The sequence below is a fragment of the Choloepus didactylus genome, chromosome 6 (genome assembly GCF_015220235.1).
Source record: "Choloepus didactylus isolate mChoDid1 chromosome 6, mChoDid1.pri, whole genome shotgun sequence".
Classification (NCBI taxonomy): Eukaryota; Metazoa; Chordata; class Mammalia; order Pilosa; family Megalonychidae; genus Choloepus; species Choloepus didactylus.
This window is the reverse complement of record NC_051312.1, coordinates 130,674,661-130,693,591: the sequence shown is the minus strand read 5'-3', so window position 1 is coordinate 130,693,591 and position 18,931 is coordinate 130,674,661. Positions and strand designations below refer to the sequence as shown.

Here is an 18,931-nt window from a genome sequence, read left to right as displayed (position 1 = left end):
AATCACTTGTAAATTATCACCTTCAGTCCATAAAGTGTCCTCCTTTGTCTCTTAATACCTTTTCTGAATGTTTCCTTGTCAAATACAAAGATTGAAACCCTGCTTTCTTTCCTTTCTTTTTTTTAATTGGTGTTTACCTGGTATATTAACACCCAACCTCTAAATGTTTTAAGATTTAATAAACTTTTTCCTTTAGAAGAGTCTCTGATTTAAAAAAAAAAAAAAAAAATGAAAGAGTTCCTGTATATCCTGCAGCCAGTTTCCCTATGTTTAACATTGCAGTGGTACATTCATCACAGCTAATGAACCACCATATTGGTTCATTATTACTATTTGAGGTCCATACTTTATTTAAATGTCCTTAGTTTTTACCTAATGTCCTTTTTCTGTTCTGGGATCCCATCCATGATGGGATTTAGTTGTCATGTCTCCTTAGGCTTATGTAGATGGTGACAGTTTCTCAGACTCTCCTTGTTTTGACAGTTTCTCCTTAAGAACTTTGAGGAGTACTGGTCAGATATTCTGAAGAATGTCCTTCCATTTTAGTTTGTCTGATATATTTCTCAGGGTTAGACAGAGGTTACAGGATTTTGGAAGGAAGACCGCAGAGGTAAAGTGCCATTCTCCTCACATCCTGCCAGGAGTGCACACCAGCATCACAACTCATCACTGACGATGCTGGCTTCATCCCTGGCTGCGGTAAAGTTCATCAGCCTCCTCCACTGTAAGATTTTATCAATTATGTGTTTTGCACATATTTTCTTCCAGTCTATGGCTTGTCTTTTCATTCTCCTATCAGAGTCTTTCACAGATAGTTTTCAATATCAGTAAAGTCCAACTTACCAATTTTTTTCTTTCATGGATTGTGCTTTTGCTATTTTTCTAAAATCTCATCACCAAGGCCAAGATTATATAGATTTTCTCCTATATTTTCTTATAGAAGTTTTATAGTTTCAGATTTCACATTTAGGTAAATGATCCGTTTAAGTTAAATGGTGTGTAGAGCGTGAGGTCTGTATCTAGGTTAAATTTTTTGTATATGTATGTCCAATCCTTCCAGCACTATTTGTTAATAAGACTATCATTGCTCCATTGAATTGTCTTTGTGCTGTTGTCAAAAATCAGTTTATTATATTTGTGTGCATTGATTTCTGGGGTCTCTATTCTATTCCATTGATCAATATGTCCATTTTTTTTTTGCCAATACCACACCGTCTTGATAATGGTAGCTTTATAGTAAGTCTTAAAATCAGGTAATGTGAATCTTGAATCTCTTTTGTTCTTTTTCAAAACTGAGTTGGCTTTTCCATACAAAATTTAAGATTCAGTTTGTCAATATCTATGACAAAGTTTTCTGGGATTTTGACTGAGAGTGTGCTGAAACAATAGATCAAGTTGGAAAGAATTGACATCTTAATTATATTGAGCCTTCCAATCCATAAACAGGGAATATCTCTCCATTTATTTAGATCTTCTTTTATTTCTTTCATCAGTGTTTTGTAGTTTTCCCCATGCAGACCCTGTACATATTCTACTAGATATAGAATATTCTACTAGATGTAGAAAACAATGACAGTTTTCTTTCTTCCTTTCTAATCTGTGTACCTTTTATATCTTTTCCTTTTTCTCACTGCACTAGCTAAGACTTTCAGTTCAATTTTGAATAGAAGCAATAAGAGATGATCTTTGGTTTGTTCCCAATCTTAAGAGGAAAGCATCCTTTTATAATTTTAACATTGCTGAATTTGTGCTCTAAGTATGTCTCTTATATACAGAATAGTTCTGGATTTTGCTTTGTTTTCCAATCTGAAATTACTTTAACTGATGATATAAACCTGCTGATATTTATTGGATATGATAAATATGTTTGGCCTCAGTTCCAACATACTGTTTTATGTTATAATCCAAATATATTCATGTTTTACATAGTCTATTATTTTCTCTTTATATTTTTGAGTTCTTCTTTTCTGTTATTTAGGAAAGTTTATATCCTTGTTCTGTTGGTTACCTTTGTAGTAACCCCTTTATATTACCCTCCCTTTTTATCTCAGTTAATTTCTGTTGACTCCCTATAATTAGCAATAAATTAACCTGTAGTCTTTTTAATCTCTTTTTCCCCTAAACCTCCCTCTTCTTCAACGTGTGACTGGAAGTAATATCTTTTCACTTCAGTAAATAACTGTTAGTTAGGTAATCAGCAACCTAATTCTACTTTCCATCTTTCTCCCTATTCTCCAACCATTTTGATAGTTGTACTATATCTATATTATCGCAGTACAGTATGCACAGCCATTGCATACCATGCTCTATTCCTTATAAGCATCATTACACTTATTTCTTTAAGGAAATATTTATTTAATTCTCACCACAAATTATTATATCAAAGTCTCCAGTCATTAAGTTGTTTGAAACTCATTCTATTTAGTTGATTCCTTCGGAAGGACTCAGTACAAAATAGTCCCTGAGTTTTTATATGTTCATAAGAATTTGCCTGTGGGTTTTGTAACCGAAGGTCAGTTTGTCTTATTATAAAGTTTCTGGCTTATATTTCAGTTCCTTAAAAACTTTCCTACACTGACTTCTGGCATAAAATGTTGAGGTTGAAAAGAAGAGAAAAAAGAATTTAAGGATAAAAGCATAAGTAAGAATAAAATGAGATGCAACATAAGGAATAATTTACAGGGAAGACACAATATTCATGAATTTAGATGCCCCCAGCAATTAAACCTCAACTTACAAAAGCAAACAATCATAATAACAAGTTAAAATTGATACAGTCACATTTGTTGTGGGAAATTTTATTATACCTCCATCAGAAACTGACAAATCAAACAGAGCTAAAATTAGTAAATATATATAAGGTCCAAACATAATTGATAAGGTTGATCTAATAGCTGAACATTGAGAAGTAGAAAGTCAGTTTAGCAGAGCAAGTTGAAAGATATATTTTTTATCTTAGGTATTATTTTGTTCTGTTATAAGAATTCCATTTGGTTCTTTTTTATCTTTTCTATATCTCTGCTGAAATCGTACCTTATCCATTTATTACAACATAGTTTCCTTTTCCCCATTGAGCATAGTTATAAGAGCTATTTTAAAGCCCTTGTCTGATAATTCCAACATCTAGGTTATCTTAGGTTTGGCTTCCACTGACTATCTTTTCCCTTGAGAAGGGTCACGTTTTCCCGGTTCCTCCTATGTTGAGTAATTTTGATTGTATTGTAGACATCATGACCAGGCAATTAACTTGGTTGGACTCAATATCCTGTCTCACATGTAGTTGGCAGCAACTCAATTATTAGTTGAGTTCTTTTAGCTTTAAATGCAAACTGTTTTGTGTCTACCCCATATGTGGGCTTCAGGGGACACCCAGAGATGTGAGCAGAGTTCATATTTAAAATTTATTAATAGAGTACCTTTCTCCAGCTCTCTCCTTTCTGGGGCTCCCCATCTCTTTCCAGTGACTTTGTTTGCCATACACTCTGTTCTCAGGTTCTTCAGGCCAGAAAAAAGTGGTGAGTTTCTGCTGGTGTTTTAGCCACTCCACGCTGCCCCTGTGGCCTTCACTCAGGCTAACACTGCAGAAACAGGAAACTCACCTCTTCATGGCTGCTTCCTCCATGTTTCATCTCTCCTCCAAAGTGTGCCCACCCCACCTTTGTTCACTTTCCATAGCCTTCAGGTAACTGGGGTGTTTTTTGTTTTTTTGGAATTTTGTTCAGAGTAAATAATCATTACCTGAAGGAGAGTCGGTCTGTTACAAGGGATTTGACCATACCTGAAACAGATCTCTTTTTTTGTTTTAACTTTATTATTTTTTTGCAATTATTCCCCACCCATCCTCTCAATCCCTTTCCCAATAGGCACCCACTCCATAGTATTTAATCCTCATAGCATTCCAACTCGTGTGCAATACAAGTGTTTAGGTATATATGTGGCCTTCAAAGATGTATAATGCTATGCTAATATGTATTTATTTTAATTTACATAAATGGTTTTTTACTTTTTTCATTCAAAATTGATTTTTGAGATCTAATCATGTTGCTATATATAATCTAATTCATAATCTCTCTGATAACTGCATTATTCTATTGTATGCATAAACTAAGTTTAACTTATCCACTTTCCTAGTAAATTGAATCTAATCCTTTCCTAATGCACTCAGTTATGTGATAAACATTTTTGCACATGTTTTCTGGTAAATCTGGGTGAGAGTTTCTTTGGAATATATATCCAGATTTCCCTTCTTTGAAATTTCAATTTAAATCGTTTCTGCATTTTTTATTGGGTTGATTGACATTTTTTTAAATTTTCAGTATTAACTTCTATATTTTAGGTAGTAATTCCTTACAGTTTTTAGATGCTGCATATATTTTCCCCAGTCTATCATGTATCTGTTAACTTTGGTTTGGCACTCTGTATTAAATAAAACTTTCAATTTTGAAGTAATTGGATAGTTAAACATTTTTCTTTATGTTTTATGCTTTGGAGGTCTTATGTACTTCCTGATCTGAGCCCATAAAGAAAGTATGTAACTTTAATATTCATTAAAATTCATTAATTCATTTGGACCTTTGACTGTGGCATGTGGTGAGTACCTATCTCTATTTTTTTCTATACAAAGGAGACAATTTTCCCAAAACAATTTACTAAATATAATTTCCTGATTTGTAGTGTTTCTATTAACATATAATACATTATCATATATAAACAGGTCTGTATCTATTCTATTTGATTGGTCTCTGATTGATATTGCACCTGTACAATACTGTTCTATTACTATAATTTATGAGAGTTAGCATTATTCTCTTAAAGTTCCTAACTAGTCACAGACTTTTATCCTTCACATAATTTTAAGCTCAGTTAGTTAGGTCCCCTCTCCCTCTTGGGATTTTATTAGAAATACATAGAATTTTTTAAATCACTTTAAGGAAGAATAAAGGATTTTATAATATTAAACCCTCCAACATTTCAAAGTGGTATAGCTCTTCATTCATTCTGGTCTTTTTTAAGAGTCCTTAAAAGAATTTCAAAATGCCTTCATAAAGGTCATATGCATTTTTTATTAGGCTAATACCTGGATACTTTACAGTTTTAGTTGTAATTGTGAATGAGAGTCTATTTTCCTATTGTATTTTCTAGTCGATTATTATTGGTATAGAAAAATGCTATTGATTTATGTAAGTTTGCTTAGTCTCCAGCTCCTTTCTGACTCCCTTAATGTTAAAAATTTGCTAACTCTATTTGGTTTTCTACATACACAATCACAATATCTGCAAAAAGTGAAATAAAATAAAGAAGGAAACTTTTTTTTTAAAAAAAAAGTCAAAAAAGACAGCTAGCCCCTTCCTTTACAATTCTCATACCTCTGATTTATTTTGTTTGTTTTTATTTTATTACCCAGCACTTCTAAAACTGTGCCAAACATTAGTTCATTTGATGGTAGCTAACACCCTTCTCTTGTAACTGAACTTGAAAGGAAGGTGCTTAAGTTTTCCATTTATTGAACTTTAATGCTTTTTTAGCAATTGCATTTTGTTGATCATGAGATTTTATCTTTAATCCATTAACATATAAATTATGCTGAAATATTTTTCCCTGTGGGGCCATCTTTGCAATTCTGAATTCATCCATCATCACCTATGACTAACTGTCATGCATGTTCTAAAATGTCAGTGGGTGAGAGGCTACTATCACTGGTCTAAGCCATTGTTCTCAAGTTTGCCTGGTCACAGGCTTGTCTGTGAGTCTTCTGAAAAACATAAATCCTTGGGCAATACATTTAGTGATGATGACTCCATTGATTTGGGCTGAGGCCTAAGAATTCATATTTTTAGAAAAGTTTGGCAAGTGCCAAACCCATCAAAAGGTTTGGAAATCACTGTTTTTTGAGTACCTAAAAGACACTGGCTACTGCTAAAAGTATAAGAAGTGACCTCAAAGGTTATAGTGATTTCTAAATTAGAAGTTAACAGATGCTTAGGAGGTTTAAGGAAACTGTAGAAGTGGTGAGCAATCCAAAAAGAGGAAAATGTATTACTAAAGAACAAGAGCTGAGAGAAAGGAAGATCGGCTCCTATTATTAAAATATTGAGTGCAAGAGAGAGAGCTAAAAGTTAAAAAGAGGCCACAGCATGAAGTCATGTTAAGGAGATGGACTTTACCCCAAGCATAATAAGATGCCATTGAAGAGGTTTAAGCAGGGAGGAGAGAGAAAAAGATTTGTCCTTTAGAAGGATCGACTTAGCTACAGTGGAGAAAATTGGAGAGAAAACAGGACTGAAGACAGAGACTTCACACTTGAGGTGACTATTATAATCCAGGGGATAAATAATGATGGCTTGAACTATGATACAGTTGGGGAGGAAAAGACTATTAGACATAGATAAAAGATATATAGAAGCAGAATTGAAAGAAATTAGTGATGACAGGATGCCAGGTGCGTAAGAAAAGGAAGAGTAAATGCATCTGTATCAAGTTATTAGTCATGAGTATTTTCTGGGCTATGCACTTTAGATTCAATATGTTTAGCTACAACATATTTAGGAAAAACCATAAAATTGTCAGATATTTTAAATAATATTGATGACACGTACATAAATATTCAAACTCATAGTAAGTAAACATGGCAAGGGACAGGTTCATTTCATAGTATGTCACATTCCTTGTCATTTCAGTTTTGGTCTGTTGTAAAATTACCCTCCACGGAGTCCTCACACCTTAAAATACCAAAGAATCCTCTAAGATCACCAACAGAGACTGATGTGAGAATAAAGGAGATCGTGAGGAAACTAGACCAGCTGTTCCCACCCAGACCCTTCACCCACCAGAACTCCACCACCAGTGCCGTGCACAGCAGAGCCACCGTCCTCAACCCTCGAGACACCTACTGCAGGGGGGATCAGCTAGACATCCTGCTGGAGGTGAGGGACCACTGGGGACGCAGGAAGGAACACGGCGGGGACTTCCTGAGGGCCAGGATGTCTTCCCCAGCCCTGCAGGCAGGCGCCTCGGGAAAGGTGAGGGACTTCAACAACGGCAGCTACCTCGTCAGCTTCACCCTGTTCTGGGAGGGCCGGGTCTCGCTGTCCCTCCTGCTCATCCACCCCAGTGAAGGGGCGTCGGCTCTCTGGAGGGCACGGAACCAAGGCTACGACAGGGTGATCTTCATGGGCCAGTTTGCCAACCGCACCTCCCAGGCCCGCTCCGAATGTGGCCTGACCCTAAACACAAGCGCTGAGCTGTGCCAGTACCTGGACACTCGAGACCAAGAAGCCTTCTACTGTGTGAAGCCTCAACACGTGCCCTGCGATGCTCTAACCCACGTGACCACAAGGAACAAAAACATTTCCTATCTCACTGTCAAGGAAAAAAGCCTTTTCCAAAGGTAAATACACTTTTGGATATACCAAGAGTACATACAAGCAGAACTACATTGCCCATTTTAATTAATATTGAGCATGACCCTCTCAGACGCCGCCTCTACTCATGGTTCAGAGCACATGTGTGGCGGCTCCATGGGACCCCTGTTTGTGCCCCCCTCTGCCAGGGTTTGCACTGTCAGGGAATTGTTCATGAGAAAAAGGGCTGCACAAGGTGTAACTCTGTAACATATGTGCCTGTACTTCTCCAAAGTGACTAGTATTCTCAGATTCACTTATCTTATTGTAGATAGGTTTTACAAAATATTTTCCATTGAGAAATATTCTGCTGTGTGTTGAAAGGTTACATCAGAAATGGTTTCCTTGAACACTGTGTGGTAACATCCATGCTCATTTACACCATCTTATCACATTCTTTACATTCTGCTTCTTAAATACCTTTTCCATCCACCCGTTTCTCTCTATGCCTAGTGTTCCAACCACTATCATCTCATCCAGATTACTTGTATCAACTTTCTAACTGGTATGCCTCCCACCAGTTGCGTCCTCTGCAATCCATTCTCCACACTGCAACCTGAGTATGTAATAGGTCCAAAACACCAACTCCTCCTGGTAATCTCTGGTTGATGTCATGGTCAAATATTCCTCAGTATATACTGCTCAGTTTGGAGGAGTCCTTTATACTCCCCAAATTGTGTACTGATGATTCCTGGAGGCCCTTGGCTGAACAGACCTCCACAAACTGTGTTGTAAGCCTGTTTCTCCCATCAAACAACCACAGCCACATCAACCGCATGCCTTTCTCCACTTGTTAACAAACAGATGTTTTCTCCTCAGTCTCCTTATTCTCTAGAGCCAAGCTGGAAAACACTTCATTATTTAGAATGAGCTGTTAAAGTCTCTTCATGGGTCACTTGGAGGATTTGCAAAAGGTAACTATCCTACCTCTGGTCAACAGAAATCATAGAACCCATGGGTCTTTCTCTTGCCACGCCCCAGGATCACCTATCAGCTCCAGACAACTTTTGCTCCTTTGTAACTTTCAGTAAGCCTCAGGGACTCAGTTCACTTTCTTTTCCTTTCCATTTGGCCACCATCCATTTTGTTCCTTGAGATTCACTTTTCTAGAGCTTGGCTACAGAGTGGAATGCTAGATGCTCAGCAATCTCTTTCTTGGCAGTTTTCAAAGTCAAGTTTATAGTCTTTTTCCCTTAAGGTTTCTTTGCTGAGAAGATATAAAGAATGGATACCAAGCATGGAAAAATAACACGTATTGCACAATTTTACCTAGTTATCCGAGTTTGTGCTCCTGATCTATGGTCCCTCACTTCCTTCTGAAATAAGTAGCACAGTTAGGTTTCTGTTTCTTCCGTTTTATCTCTGATGGTGCAGCTCACCTAATCACCTACCCACTAATCATCCTTATGCCTAAGTTCCAGTAGGGATGAAAGACATGCTGATCCCTTCCAGAGCAGAAAATCAGATACCAACCTATATCTGGTTTTCTTGGCACCTGGCCCCCATTCTCCCCTTAACCCCTTTCTGCCTGTTCCCATTTACATACACACATATAAAGGTTTGAAACAAAGGGTGGATCAAAGGAAGGGTAAGGGCTTGGAAGCAGGAACAGTCGGGTAGTCGTTCAGCCATTGGAGGAAAGAAATACAATATATGTGTTTATTCATGCGTCAGATTGAACTCTACCCTCTGCCAGCACTTCGGTAGATGTTAGGGAGGCAGCCGTGGACCAGGCAAATGCATTACCTTCCTTCTCAAAGCTTACAGTCTTCAGAAAGCAAGTGTTTGGGAAAAATCAAAGGTAACCCTAGCAGGAAACATGGATCAAGAGAGAAGCAGGGGCATTGTGATAAGAGGTCTTCATATCTTGGTAAGAAGCCTGGACCCCGAAGGTCAGTGACCCGGGTGATGACGAAGGATGTAAGCAGTGAAGCAGCTGCATTTGCATTTAGAAAGGGGACTCTGGCAGTTGTGTTGAAGAATCCAAGTGGGATAAAACTGAGACAGGCTAGTCAATTAGAGGCTTACAGTAATCCAAGAAAAATAAAACATGAATATGAATTGCTGATGTGGGAGCAGAAAGAGGAAACGGAACTTGCAGATTAGATAAATAGTTTGAATCTAAAATTCCAGGACAATTTGATTGCATGTGGCAGATGCATTAGCGCTACCCTGGACTTCGATGCGCTCAGAGGATTGGAGTATCTTTCCAAATCATAATTCACTTACAATGCCCAATATATTTACAATTTACAGTAACAATGGTTTTCAGTTGTTGAAAATTAAAAATCATCCTTCATTCACAAGCAGGTGTTTCATGTAACCTGTCTTGTATGGACAGACCACAGGCTAATTTATTGTCCTATTTTTGAAGGTCCAATTTGGGCGTTGAAATGATGAAAGATATTAAAGTCATTGATGTCTCCGGATGTAACAGTAAGTCTGCTCTGTCCTACAGAACGTGATGCTTGGCACGGGTTTTTAACGGGATAGCTTACACAGGGGAACATTTATGAGTACAACCCTAGTTAATCATAGTTGTCCTGAAGCACAATTCCTAGCAGACGTCTGTGCTTTTAATCACTTTGGATTTTAAAGACAGAAATCAATTCCAGGAAATTATTTCAAACTCTGTTCATAACAGAGTTCATCCTGATTTATCCAAAAAGGAAAATATGAGTATCCTCTTTTCAATATGAAACTTGGTAGTCCATCTCTTAGAGCCAAGCTGAGGCACTGTGCAAATCTCTTTGATGAATATCCATAACTTCAAAGTAGGAACATATTGATTTTGGCTTCCTGTTCCCCTGTTGGCATAACCTCCTTTTAGTTGATGCCCTCAGCAATTTTTATACAGAGTTTCCATTTTATTAAATGTGTTTTAATGCAAACACAAAGCCATGTTACTTATGAAAGAATGATGCCCATGCTACTTTAGCTTTAAAATAACTTGCTACAAAATCCTATTGGTTTACCAACAGCCTTCCTTATGAGATTGACTTCAATTCATAATGATTGATTGCCTGGTATGTACAATTTATTCAGCAAACAATTATTAAGGATATAATCGCTCAAATGGAGGGCATTTGAAGAAATTAAGGGCAAATGGAGAAGAATAAGTGCTCCTCAAGTCTGCAATCTTGAAGTCATACAAACTACCAACTCTGCGGAGAAAGTAAAAAGGCAGGAGGGTTTATGTTAAAGTTGGTATTTGACTTGGCCCTGAAGGATATTTATGTAGTCAGAACATAAGGTAAAAGAGAAACCTCGAAAAGAGGTTTCTAAAGTGGCCAGACTTAATAAATGAAGGATACATGAAGCCCAGTGAATCTGAGTAATTTCTAACTGCCTATATATATATGTACATTGGGATAAAGGGAAAATATTGTGTGGGGCATACTTATACTAAAAAATTATTCCTTTTCAGAAAATAATTCAAATTTAACTTGGAATCTTGTGCCTTTATCTGAAACCTCTAGTCATGAGCAAAATTATCATGAACTTTGTTCAACAGGCCAATGGGAGTGAGCATATGGTGGAATGCAGCAAAAGATGAGACTAGAAAGAGAGGAGAAAACTAAGTCATGGAGGTTCTCACTTACCATGCTAAGGATTCTAGAGTTTATTCAGAGGCTTTCGAAAGCCACAGAAACTAACTGAGAAAGAAAGGGATATGATCTACTCTGTGCTTTTAAAAGCTAATTCAGAATTTTTTTTTAAATGTCCATGATCTATAGAAAGATAATTTAAAATGTTACTAAGGGATATAAAATAAAACCTAAATAAAGAGAAAAAATACCCTGTTTCTGGATGAGGTCCCTTGATATTGAAAAGATGTCAGTTATGTCTGTATTGGTTTTCTATTGCTACTGTAACAAACTACAACAAACCTGGTGGCTTAAAACATCAAAAACTTATTAGCTTATAGTTCTGTAGAGCAGAAGTCCAAGACAGGTCTCAGTGAGCTAAAATCAAGGTGTCAGCATGGCTGCATTGCTTTATGAAGGCTGGAGAAGAAAATCCATTTCCTTGCCCTTTCCAGCTTCTAGAGACAATCCATCCTCCTTGTAGCTCCCTCTTCATCTTCAAAGCTAGCAACAGAAGGTCAAGCTGTCACATCACATCTCTTTGACCCACTCTTCTGACTTCCTCTTTTACTTTTAAGGACTCATGTGATTAGACTGGATACACAGATGATCCAGGATGATCTCCCCATCCCAATGTCCATATCCTTAATCACACCTTTTGCCAAGGAAGGTAACACGTTCACAGGTTCTGGGGATAAGGAGTATGGACATCTTGGAGGGGTCATTAGTCTGCCTATCACTGTCTCTAATCTAATCAGTAAATGTAATGGAATCCTAATACTACTAATTACATACAGTTAAAAACACTCAAGCTTATTCTAAATTCTTAAGTAAAATAAACATGCAAAAGTAACCATAAGATAATTTGTTATATACTTGAAATAGTCCTGTAGAGCAAGCTAATGACACCTAGCAAAATGAATACTCTGATACATAAATATTATACAAGATATTATAGAAGGGGCACTTCCCAAATCTGCATTCATTGCTCAGCGTGGCTAAATAGAAGTTACACCAAACCAGGCTGAAGAGGAAAAGATGGTTTCATTATGCCGGTGGGAAGCCATCTACTCACCAAGGATGCCAGTACATATTAGGATGAAGGATATTTGATAAGCACAACTCTGAAGTCCCCAGGGTCCTGGTATTCAGCCATCCAGGGTGCAATACCACCAAGCCTCACAGAATCTCAACCATGTCACACTGAAAGTCCAACATCATTAACTTACAGGAGTATGAAAATTCCTTTTAGCGAGCCACATCCCCAGGACTTAATGACTAGATTCCAGCTGCACCTTCCAGTTCTGTCACCAGAAGAATATGCCACTTTGTCCACAAGTCACATGATTTAAAATAGGCCTCAAACCTGTGAAAAACATGGCAAACATGTACTGATGACTACTCTGTGGACATAGGCGACCAGACACTACATGGCCCGTGAGGGACTAAGCGTGTCGGGAGAAGCAGAGATTGCTAGTGTTCCCCTAGAATGCATTCCCTTTAGTCACTCCTCTTTAGCACAGGACACCATTAATTCTAGCTGGACCCATGATCACCTAGCTAAAGGTCACAGTTCTCCTTGCAGCGAGTTACGGCCATGACTAGATGTTTACCAAGAATGTGAAGGGAAGTGATATGAGAAGCTTATAGTCATGTCCTTAAAAGTATAACAACATGCCTCCCTTCCTTTTCTTTCCTCCCTTCTGGCTGAAATGTAGACATAATGGTGGGAGATGAAAGAGCCATGAGACCATGAGATTGAAACCATATGTTGAGAACTGCAGAGCTACAAGACAGAAGGAACTAGAGTCCCTGACATTGTGCAACACTATAGTGGTCCTGGCCGATCACTGTAGGGCTGTTATGTGAGGGAGAAATAAATCTGTGCCTTTTCAAAGCACTGTTATTTTCAGCATTCTAATTTGTTTCCTATCTCATACAGGATGGATGTGGTGTCAGTCTAGGAGTGCTGATCTAACAAAGCCTAAACACGAGGCATTGGTTCATTGCGGGGCAGGGCACAGTGAGAAGAAACACAACAAGTGAGAGATCTGGTGATTTTGTTACTTCATGGCAGAACATTTGGTAAACTGCTACCTGTGATACCTTGGAAGGTAGACCATGTGCCAATAGAGCTTTTAATTCTGGTAGAACTTAATGGAAAATCTCGAGTATTGTTTTGTGCTGGCTGCTTCATGCCACTTTTAGCAAAGTCCTATTTAAAGCAAGGCTAATTCAAGCTAGATATATTCTATTATTTGTGTTTTAAAAATGTATACATATTATTATATTTTGTTATTTTTTAAAAACATGGAAAAATTAAGATGATTCCTTCAATAATGGAACAAAGGCAAGTTATTTGATGCAAGGACACCACCTAGCAGACCATTAACATTATTAAGATTAAAGACAAAAGCCTAACTTACCAGAATCAGTAATCATGGGAATAAAAAAAAAAAGACTATCAAAATTTAACTAACAGCCATATTTTGGAGAAAAGGAACAAGGGAGGAGTCAAAATGACTCAAAATTTCTCAAAAGAATGAGTGAACAAAGCTGGTGACCAGAAAATAGGAAGGGAAGGAAGTAGGGAATAGCATTTAGAGAAAGAGAGGAAAAGATCAGGAAAGGGAAGCACAGAGAAAGAAGGTTTGAAGTTTCTAAAATGACTTATGCCAATAAAATCACTTAGTACAGTCTCTCTGTTTCCAGAGAGTGAAAAGAAAAAAGAGAAGTGCCAAACCGGAATCAAGATTCCTGTCCCCAGTGGTTACACTTTAAAAGGAAGTTGGATGACAACATTTTGCAACCAGATTCAATTAAACGCAATTAAGATAAAGGAATGTTTGAAAGGAAAACTCATTTACCTCCTGGGAGACTCTACACTCCGTCAGTGGATCTACTACTTACCCAAAGTAGTAAAAAGTATGTAGTTATTTTATATTCTTTTAGAAATTCAGGCTGATTTATAAACATTTTTTAAAGAGTTCTCTATTCTCTTTTGTGGGCCATTTGGTTTACAATTTCATCCAGTCTTCTGAATTTGAGCCTTGTTTTAGTTCACTAAAGTTGCCAAAATGCAGTATACCAGAAATGGGTTGGCTTTTACATTGGCGATTGATGAACTTACAAGCTTACAGTCCTGAAGCCGTGAAAATGTCCAACTCAAGGCATCATCAGATGATATCTGGACTCCTCAGTCACATTGGAAGGCACATGGCATCCTGCTGTTCTCTACTTTCTCTTCTGGGCTTTTTTGCTTCCAGCTTCTGCTTCAATGGTTTCCTCTGTTTTCTGTGGCTCTCTCTCTCTCTCAGCTTCTGTGTGTGTCCTTCCCTCTCAGCTTCTATGCCTTCTCTCTATTTTATGCTCTTATAAAGGACTCCAGTAAAAGGATTAAGACCCATCTGGGGTATGCCTCAACTGAAATAACCTGATCAAAAGGTCCCACTCACAATAGGTCTCCATCCACAGGAATGGATTAGCTTTAAGAGCATGATCTTTTCTGGGGTCCATAAAACTTCCAAATCATCATAAGTCTTTTTATTTAAAATATATTTTATTTGTTCTTTCATAAGAAAAGTTGATCCTCTTTATAAATTCCAATGAAAGCGTTACATTTTAATTGACATTTGACTAAAATGAATTGGTGCTCTATCCTAGAAGGCAGAAATGTTCCAGTCAGAAATAATCTGGGTCAGTGAGTACTTAAATGATAGGACTTGCTTTTTAAAAATATTAATCATTGCCTCCTTGTTAAACAATCTGTTTTGTTTTGTTTTGTTTTTATCAGCACTAAAATTTTTTGATCTTCATGGAACTGGACTTTTGAAGAAACACTTGCTTCTGGATGCAGAAAAACATACTCAGATTCAGTGGAAAAAACATAGCCATCCTTTTATTACTCTTCAGCTCTATTCTGTGATAGATGAGGATTATGTCCCTCGGGAAATTGACCGTATAACAGGTGACAGAAACACAGCTGTTGTCATCTCCCTTGGCCAGCACTTCAGACCCTTCCCCATTGATATTTTCATTCGTAGGGCCATCAATGTCCGGAAGGCTATTGAACGGTTGTTCTTAAGAAGCCCGGCTACTAAAGTGATCCTTAAGACAGAAAACATCAGGGAAATGCACATAGAAACAGAGAGGTTTGGAGACTTCCACGGCTACGTTCAGTATCTTACCATGAAGGACATTCTCCAAGATCTCAACGTGGGTGTCATCGATGCTTGGGACATGACCATTGCATATGGCACCAATAACGTCCACCCACCTGACAATGTGATTGGACAGCAGATTAATATGTTCCTAAACTACGTGTGCTAAAGGATGAAGATAGAAAAGGACCAGGAACCATCTGTACTGGTTTTGTATATATTATGTCACCCAGAAAAAGCCATGTTCTCTGATGCAATCTTGTGGGGGCAGACATATTAGTGTTGATTAAGATGGAACCTTTGGATTAGGTTGTTTCCGTGGAGATGTGACCCACCCAACTGTAGGTGATAACCAGTTAGATAATTTATATGGAGGCGTGGCCCCGCCCATTCAGCATTGGCCTTGATTAGTTTATTAGAGCCCTATGTAAGAGCTCAGACAGAAGGAGCTCACTGCTGCAACTTACATAGACATTTTGAAGACGGATGTTGAAAGTAGAGTTTTGCTGATGCTTTGGAGATACTAGCCCAGAGTTTGCCCCAAGAAACTGATACGGTGACATTTTGGAGAACACCATTTTGAAACACAACCTAGGAGCAAGAAGACGCCAGCCACATGCCTTCCCAACTGACAGAAGTTTTCCAGACGCCAAAAGCCTTTCTCCAGTGAAGGTACCCTATTGTTGATGCCTTACATGGACACTTTATGGCCTTAAGACTAACCGTGTAACCAAATAAACCCCCTTTATAAAAGCCAATCCATTTCTGGTGTTTTGCAAATGGCAGCATTAGCAAACCGGAACACCATCTCTGCAAACAAATAAGAAGTTTTATTTGTTTTAGGGACCAAAAATAGGGACAAAAAATATTTGTTTGGGGTCAACCAAAAGAGGACAAACAGCTAAGAGAACCCAACCTGAAGAACGATCATGCCTGGAGCTTGCCTATATGTGGTAATAACATTCCTATTTTTTACACATCAGGTCACAATTTCTGTTACTTGTGGCTGAAAGCATCTGACCTGATACATTATTTGGGTAAAAGAGGTGTTCCAAAACACGTCTACCCTAAGTTTTTCTGTAAAGGGTCAGATAGTAAATGTTTTAGGCTTGCAAGCCACACTATCTCTATCACACTGCTCATGTTGTAGCACGATAGCATCCCTAAAGAACAAGTATGGGTAGGTTCCAATAAAACTTTATTTATGGACACTGAAAGTTGAATCTCACATGATTGTCATATGTTAGGAAATATTTTTAAAAATAGAAATACCATTCTTAGCTCACAGACCCTACAATTAGTCAGTGGGCCACATTATGACCTATAAGTCAGAGTTTGCCAACATCGGATTTAAAATAAAAAACTTGGTAGAATTGAACACAAATATCTTGGAGGTAGAAGGGAAAATCTCATAACAAACTAGAAATAGAAGAAAACTACCATAACTTGAGAAAGTTTATTAACAAATTATAGCAATATCACTTAATGGATGAAACAACTAAGGTAAGGAACAAAACATGGATGCCTGTGAGCGCTTCTTTTGAACAATGTGTTAACAGTCCTACCCAAAACAAATTTTGAAAAATGAAAGCCATATATGTCAGAAAGGAACATAAGTAAATGTTCCTGTTTATTTGATCATTCGCTTTCAAATATATATATAAATAACAGACAAAACAGAAATATTGTAAGGGAAAAAAAAGGACAGAATTTAGAAGGTTTGAAACTGTACGTATGCCAGAAAAGCATGTTTCTCTGGTGTGGACCCATTGTAAGTAGTATCTTTTGATGAACAAGCTACTTCAGTTAAGGTTTGACATTCAGGATGGGTCTTAATCCTTTTACTGGAGCCCTCTATAAATGCAATGAATACAGAAAGAGAAGTTATGGCAGCAAGAAGCTGAAAGCAATGAAAGCTGAAAGAGAGGGGAGAGACCAGCAGATGCCGCCGTATGCCTTGCCATGTGGCAGAGGAGCCAAGGATCGTCAGCAGCTGGTCTTCAGGAAGAAAGCATTGCCTTGATGATGCCTTTATTTCACAGCCTCAAAATGTAAGCTAATAAATTCCCATTCTTAAGCCAATCCATTTTATGGTATCTGCTTTCAGCAGCCTAGCAAACTAAAACAGGGCTCTAACACAAGCTCAACATACAAAAACAATAGCTTCCCTCATAGAAGCAACAGCCAAATAGACAACTTAATTAAAACTTTATAGAATCTCTGCATGGAGACGGTGCATATCTTTTATTATATTTAATCCTAGAAACTTGGTACTTTTTGAACAACTGTAATTGTATCTTTTTAAATCTTTATAGTTGTAAAACATGAATATGTTTAGAAATGTGAACAAAGCTTAAAAATACAGCTCAGTGAACTATTAAAAACAAATACTTGAGTAATTCAATAGTTAGAAATAAATTAACAAAATATATGCAAGATCTCTATGCCAAATACTATAAAATTTTAATGAGAGAAATTACAACAGACCCAAGTGAAAGGAGATATATATATATACTATATCCGCAAATTGAAAGACTATATAGGCATCTTGATTTGATATAATTCCAATCAAAAACTGAAGAGATTGTGTGTGTACATGCTGTAATTTGACAATATGATTCTAAGCTTTCTAAGGAAATGTAAAAAGCCAAAAATAATCAAAACACATCTGAAGAAGGTAGCAGAATTTTACTTTTCCAAGTCTCAAGACTTATTTTAAACCTGTAGAATTATGGCAGTGTGGTACTAGTGCAAAGGCAAACCAAAAGACCAGTGAAACAATAAAGAGAACAGAAAAAAAGACCCTGCACATATGGACACTTGAGTCATGACAAATGGAGCACTGCAGAGCTGGAAGGGAAAGACAGCCTTTTACATAAATAGTTTGGTGGAAATAGGACCTCCATGTAGCAAAACCATAATAATAAAAGCGAACCCCTACATCACACTATTCACAAAAAATAGCTGAGGGAGATCGTAGACCTAATATGAAAAGCAAAGCAATAAAGCTGCTAGAAGAACATCTCACACTAGGTAAAGGGTCTTTTTAAAATTCATTTCTAGGCTCTCAAGGATCCACACATGGTCCTGCTGCACGTGACCACTAGGCAGCTCATGCCACCTGCTACTCACCACTCGACAGCACCCAAACTATCAAGGAGGTGAGTCCACTGCTCACACACTTGCATGCCATGGCAATGGCACATAACTACAAAAGCTAAATGCTTACTCTCAATTTCTATACTTAATCCCATCATGAACCAGAAAAAATTGTTCACAAACTAGCACAAGTCCTCAGACTAAAGTCTGAGTAGCATAGTAATAAGCAGTTCTTCAATTGTTAAAATGATACAGAAAAAAATTTTCATGACTTCAAGGTACAGTGTATTTTCTTAGAATTCCAAAAGCACTAATCATAAGGAAAGACACTGGTGAGTTTCAGTATGTTAAATTAGGGCCTGCTTATAAAAAGATACCATTAAAAAAGTAAAAAGATAAACCAAAAACTATGAAAAGACATTTGTAATACATAGAATAAAGGACTCTTTCTTTACCCTGTATGCAGACTGGTAACTCAAAATACAGATTGATAAATTGGACACTATTTTTTTAAAAGACATTTTACATGCCCCCACCCAAATCAAAGCAAAGTCAAAAGATAAATGAGAAATAAGGAAAGAACACTTGCAATTTATATCCTACACAATAATGTACCTATTATATAAAAAGCTTTCAAAAATTGAGAAGAAAAAGATCCAGATAGAAAAATTGGCAGAAGATACAG

The 18,931-nt window shown here is 37.3% G+C and overlaps 1 protein-coding gene across 2 annotated transcripts in view; it reads left to right on the top strand.

Annotated features, from left to right (window-relative positions):
- NXPE1 (neurexophilin and PC-esterase domain family member 1) overlaps window positions 1-15,478 on the top strand; it is a 32,002-nt gene extending 16,524 nt beyond the window's left edge. For both annotated transcript variants that reach the window (XM_037841517.1, XM_037841516.1), the window contains exons 3-6: window positions 6,678-7,387; window positions 9,775-9,836; window positions 13,700-13,912; window positions 14,781-15,478. In XM_037841517.1, coding sequence (XP_037697445.1) covers window positions 6,678-7,387; window positions 9,775-9,836; window positions 13,700-13,912; window positions 14,781-15,316 — 1,521 coding nt within the window. In that variant the 3' untranslated portion in view covers window positions 15,317-15,478. The remainder of the gene's footprint in view (window positions 1-6,677; window positions 7,388-9,774; window positions 9,837-13,699; window positions 13,913-14,780) is intronic.
- Window positions 15,479-18,931: the final 3,453 nt, after the last annotated feature.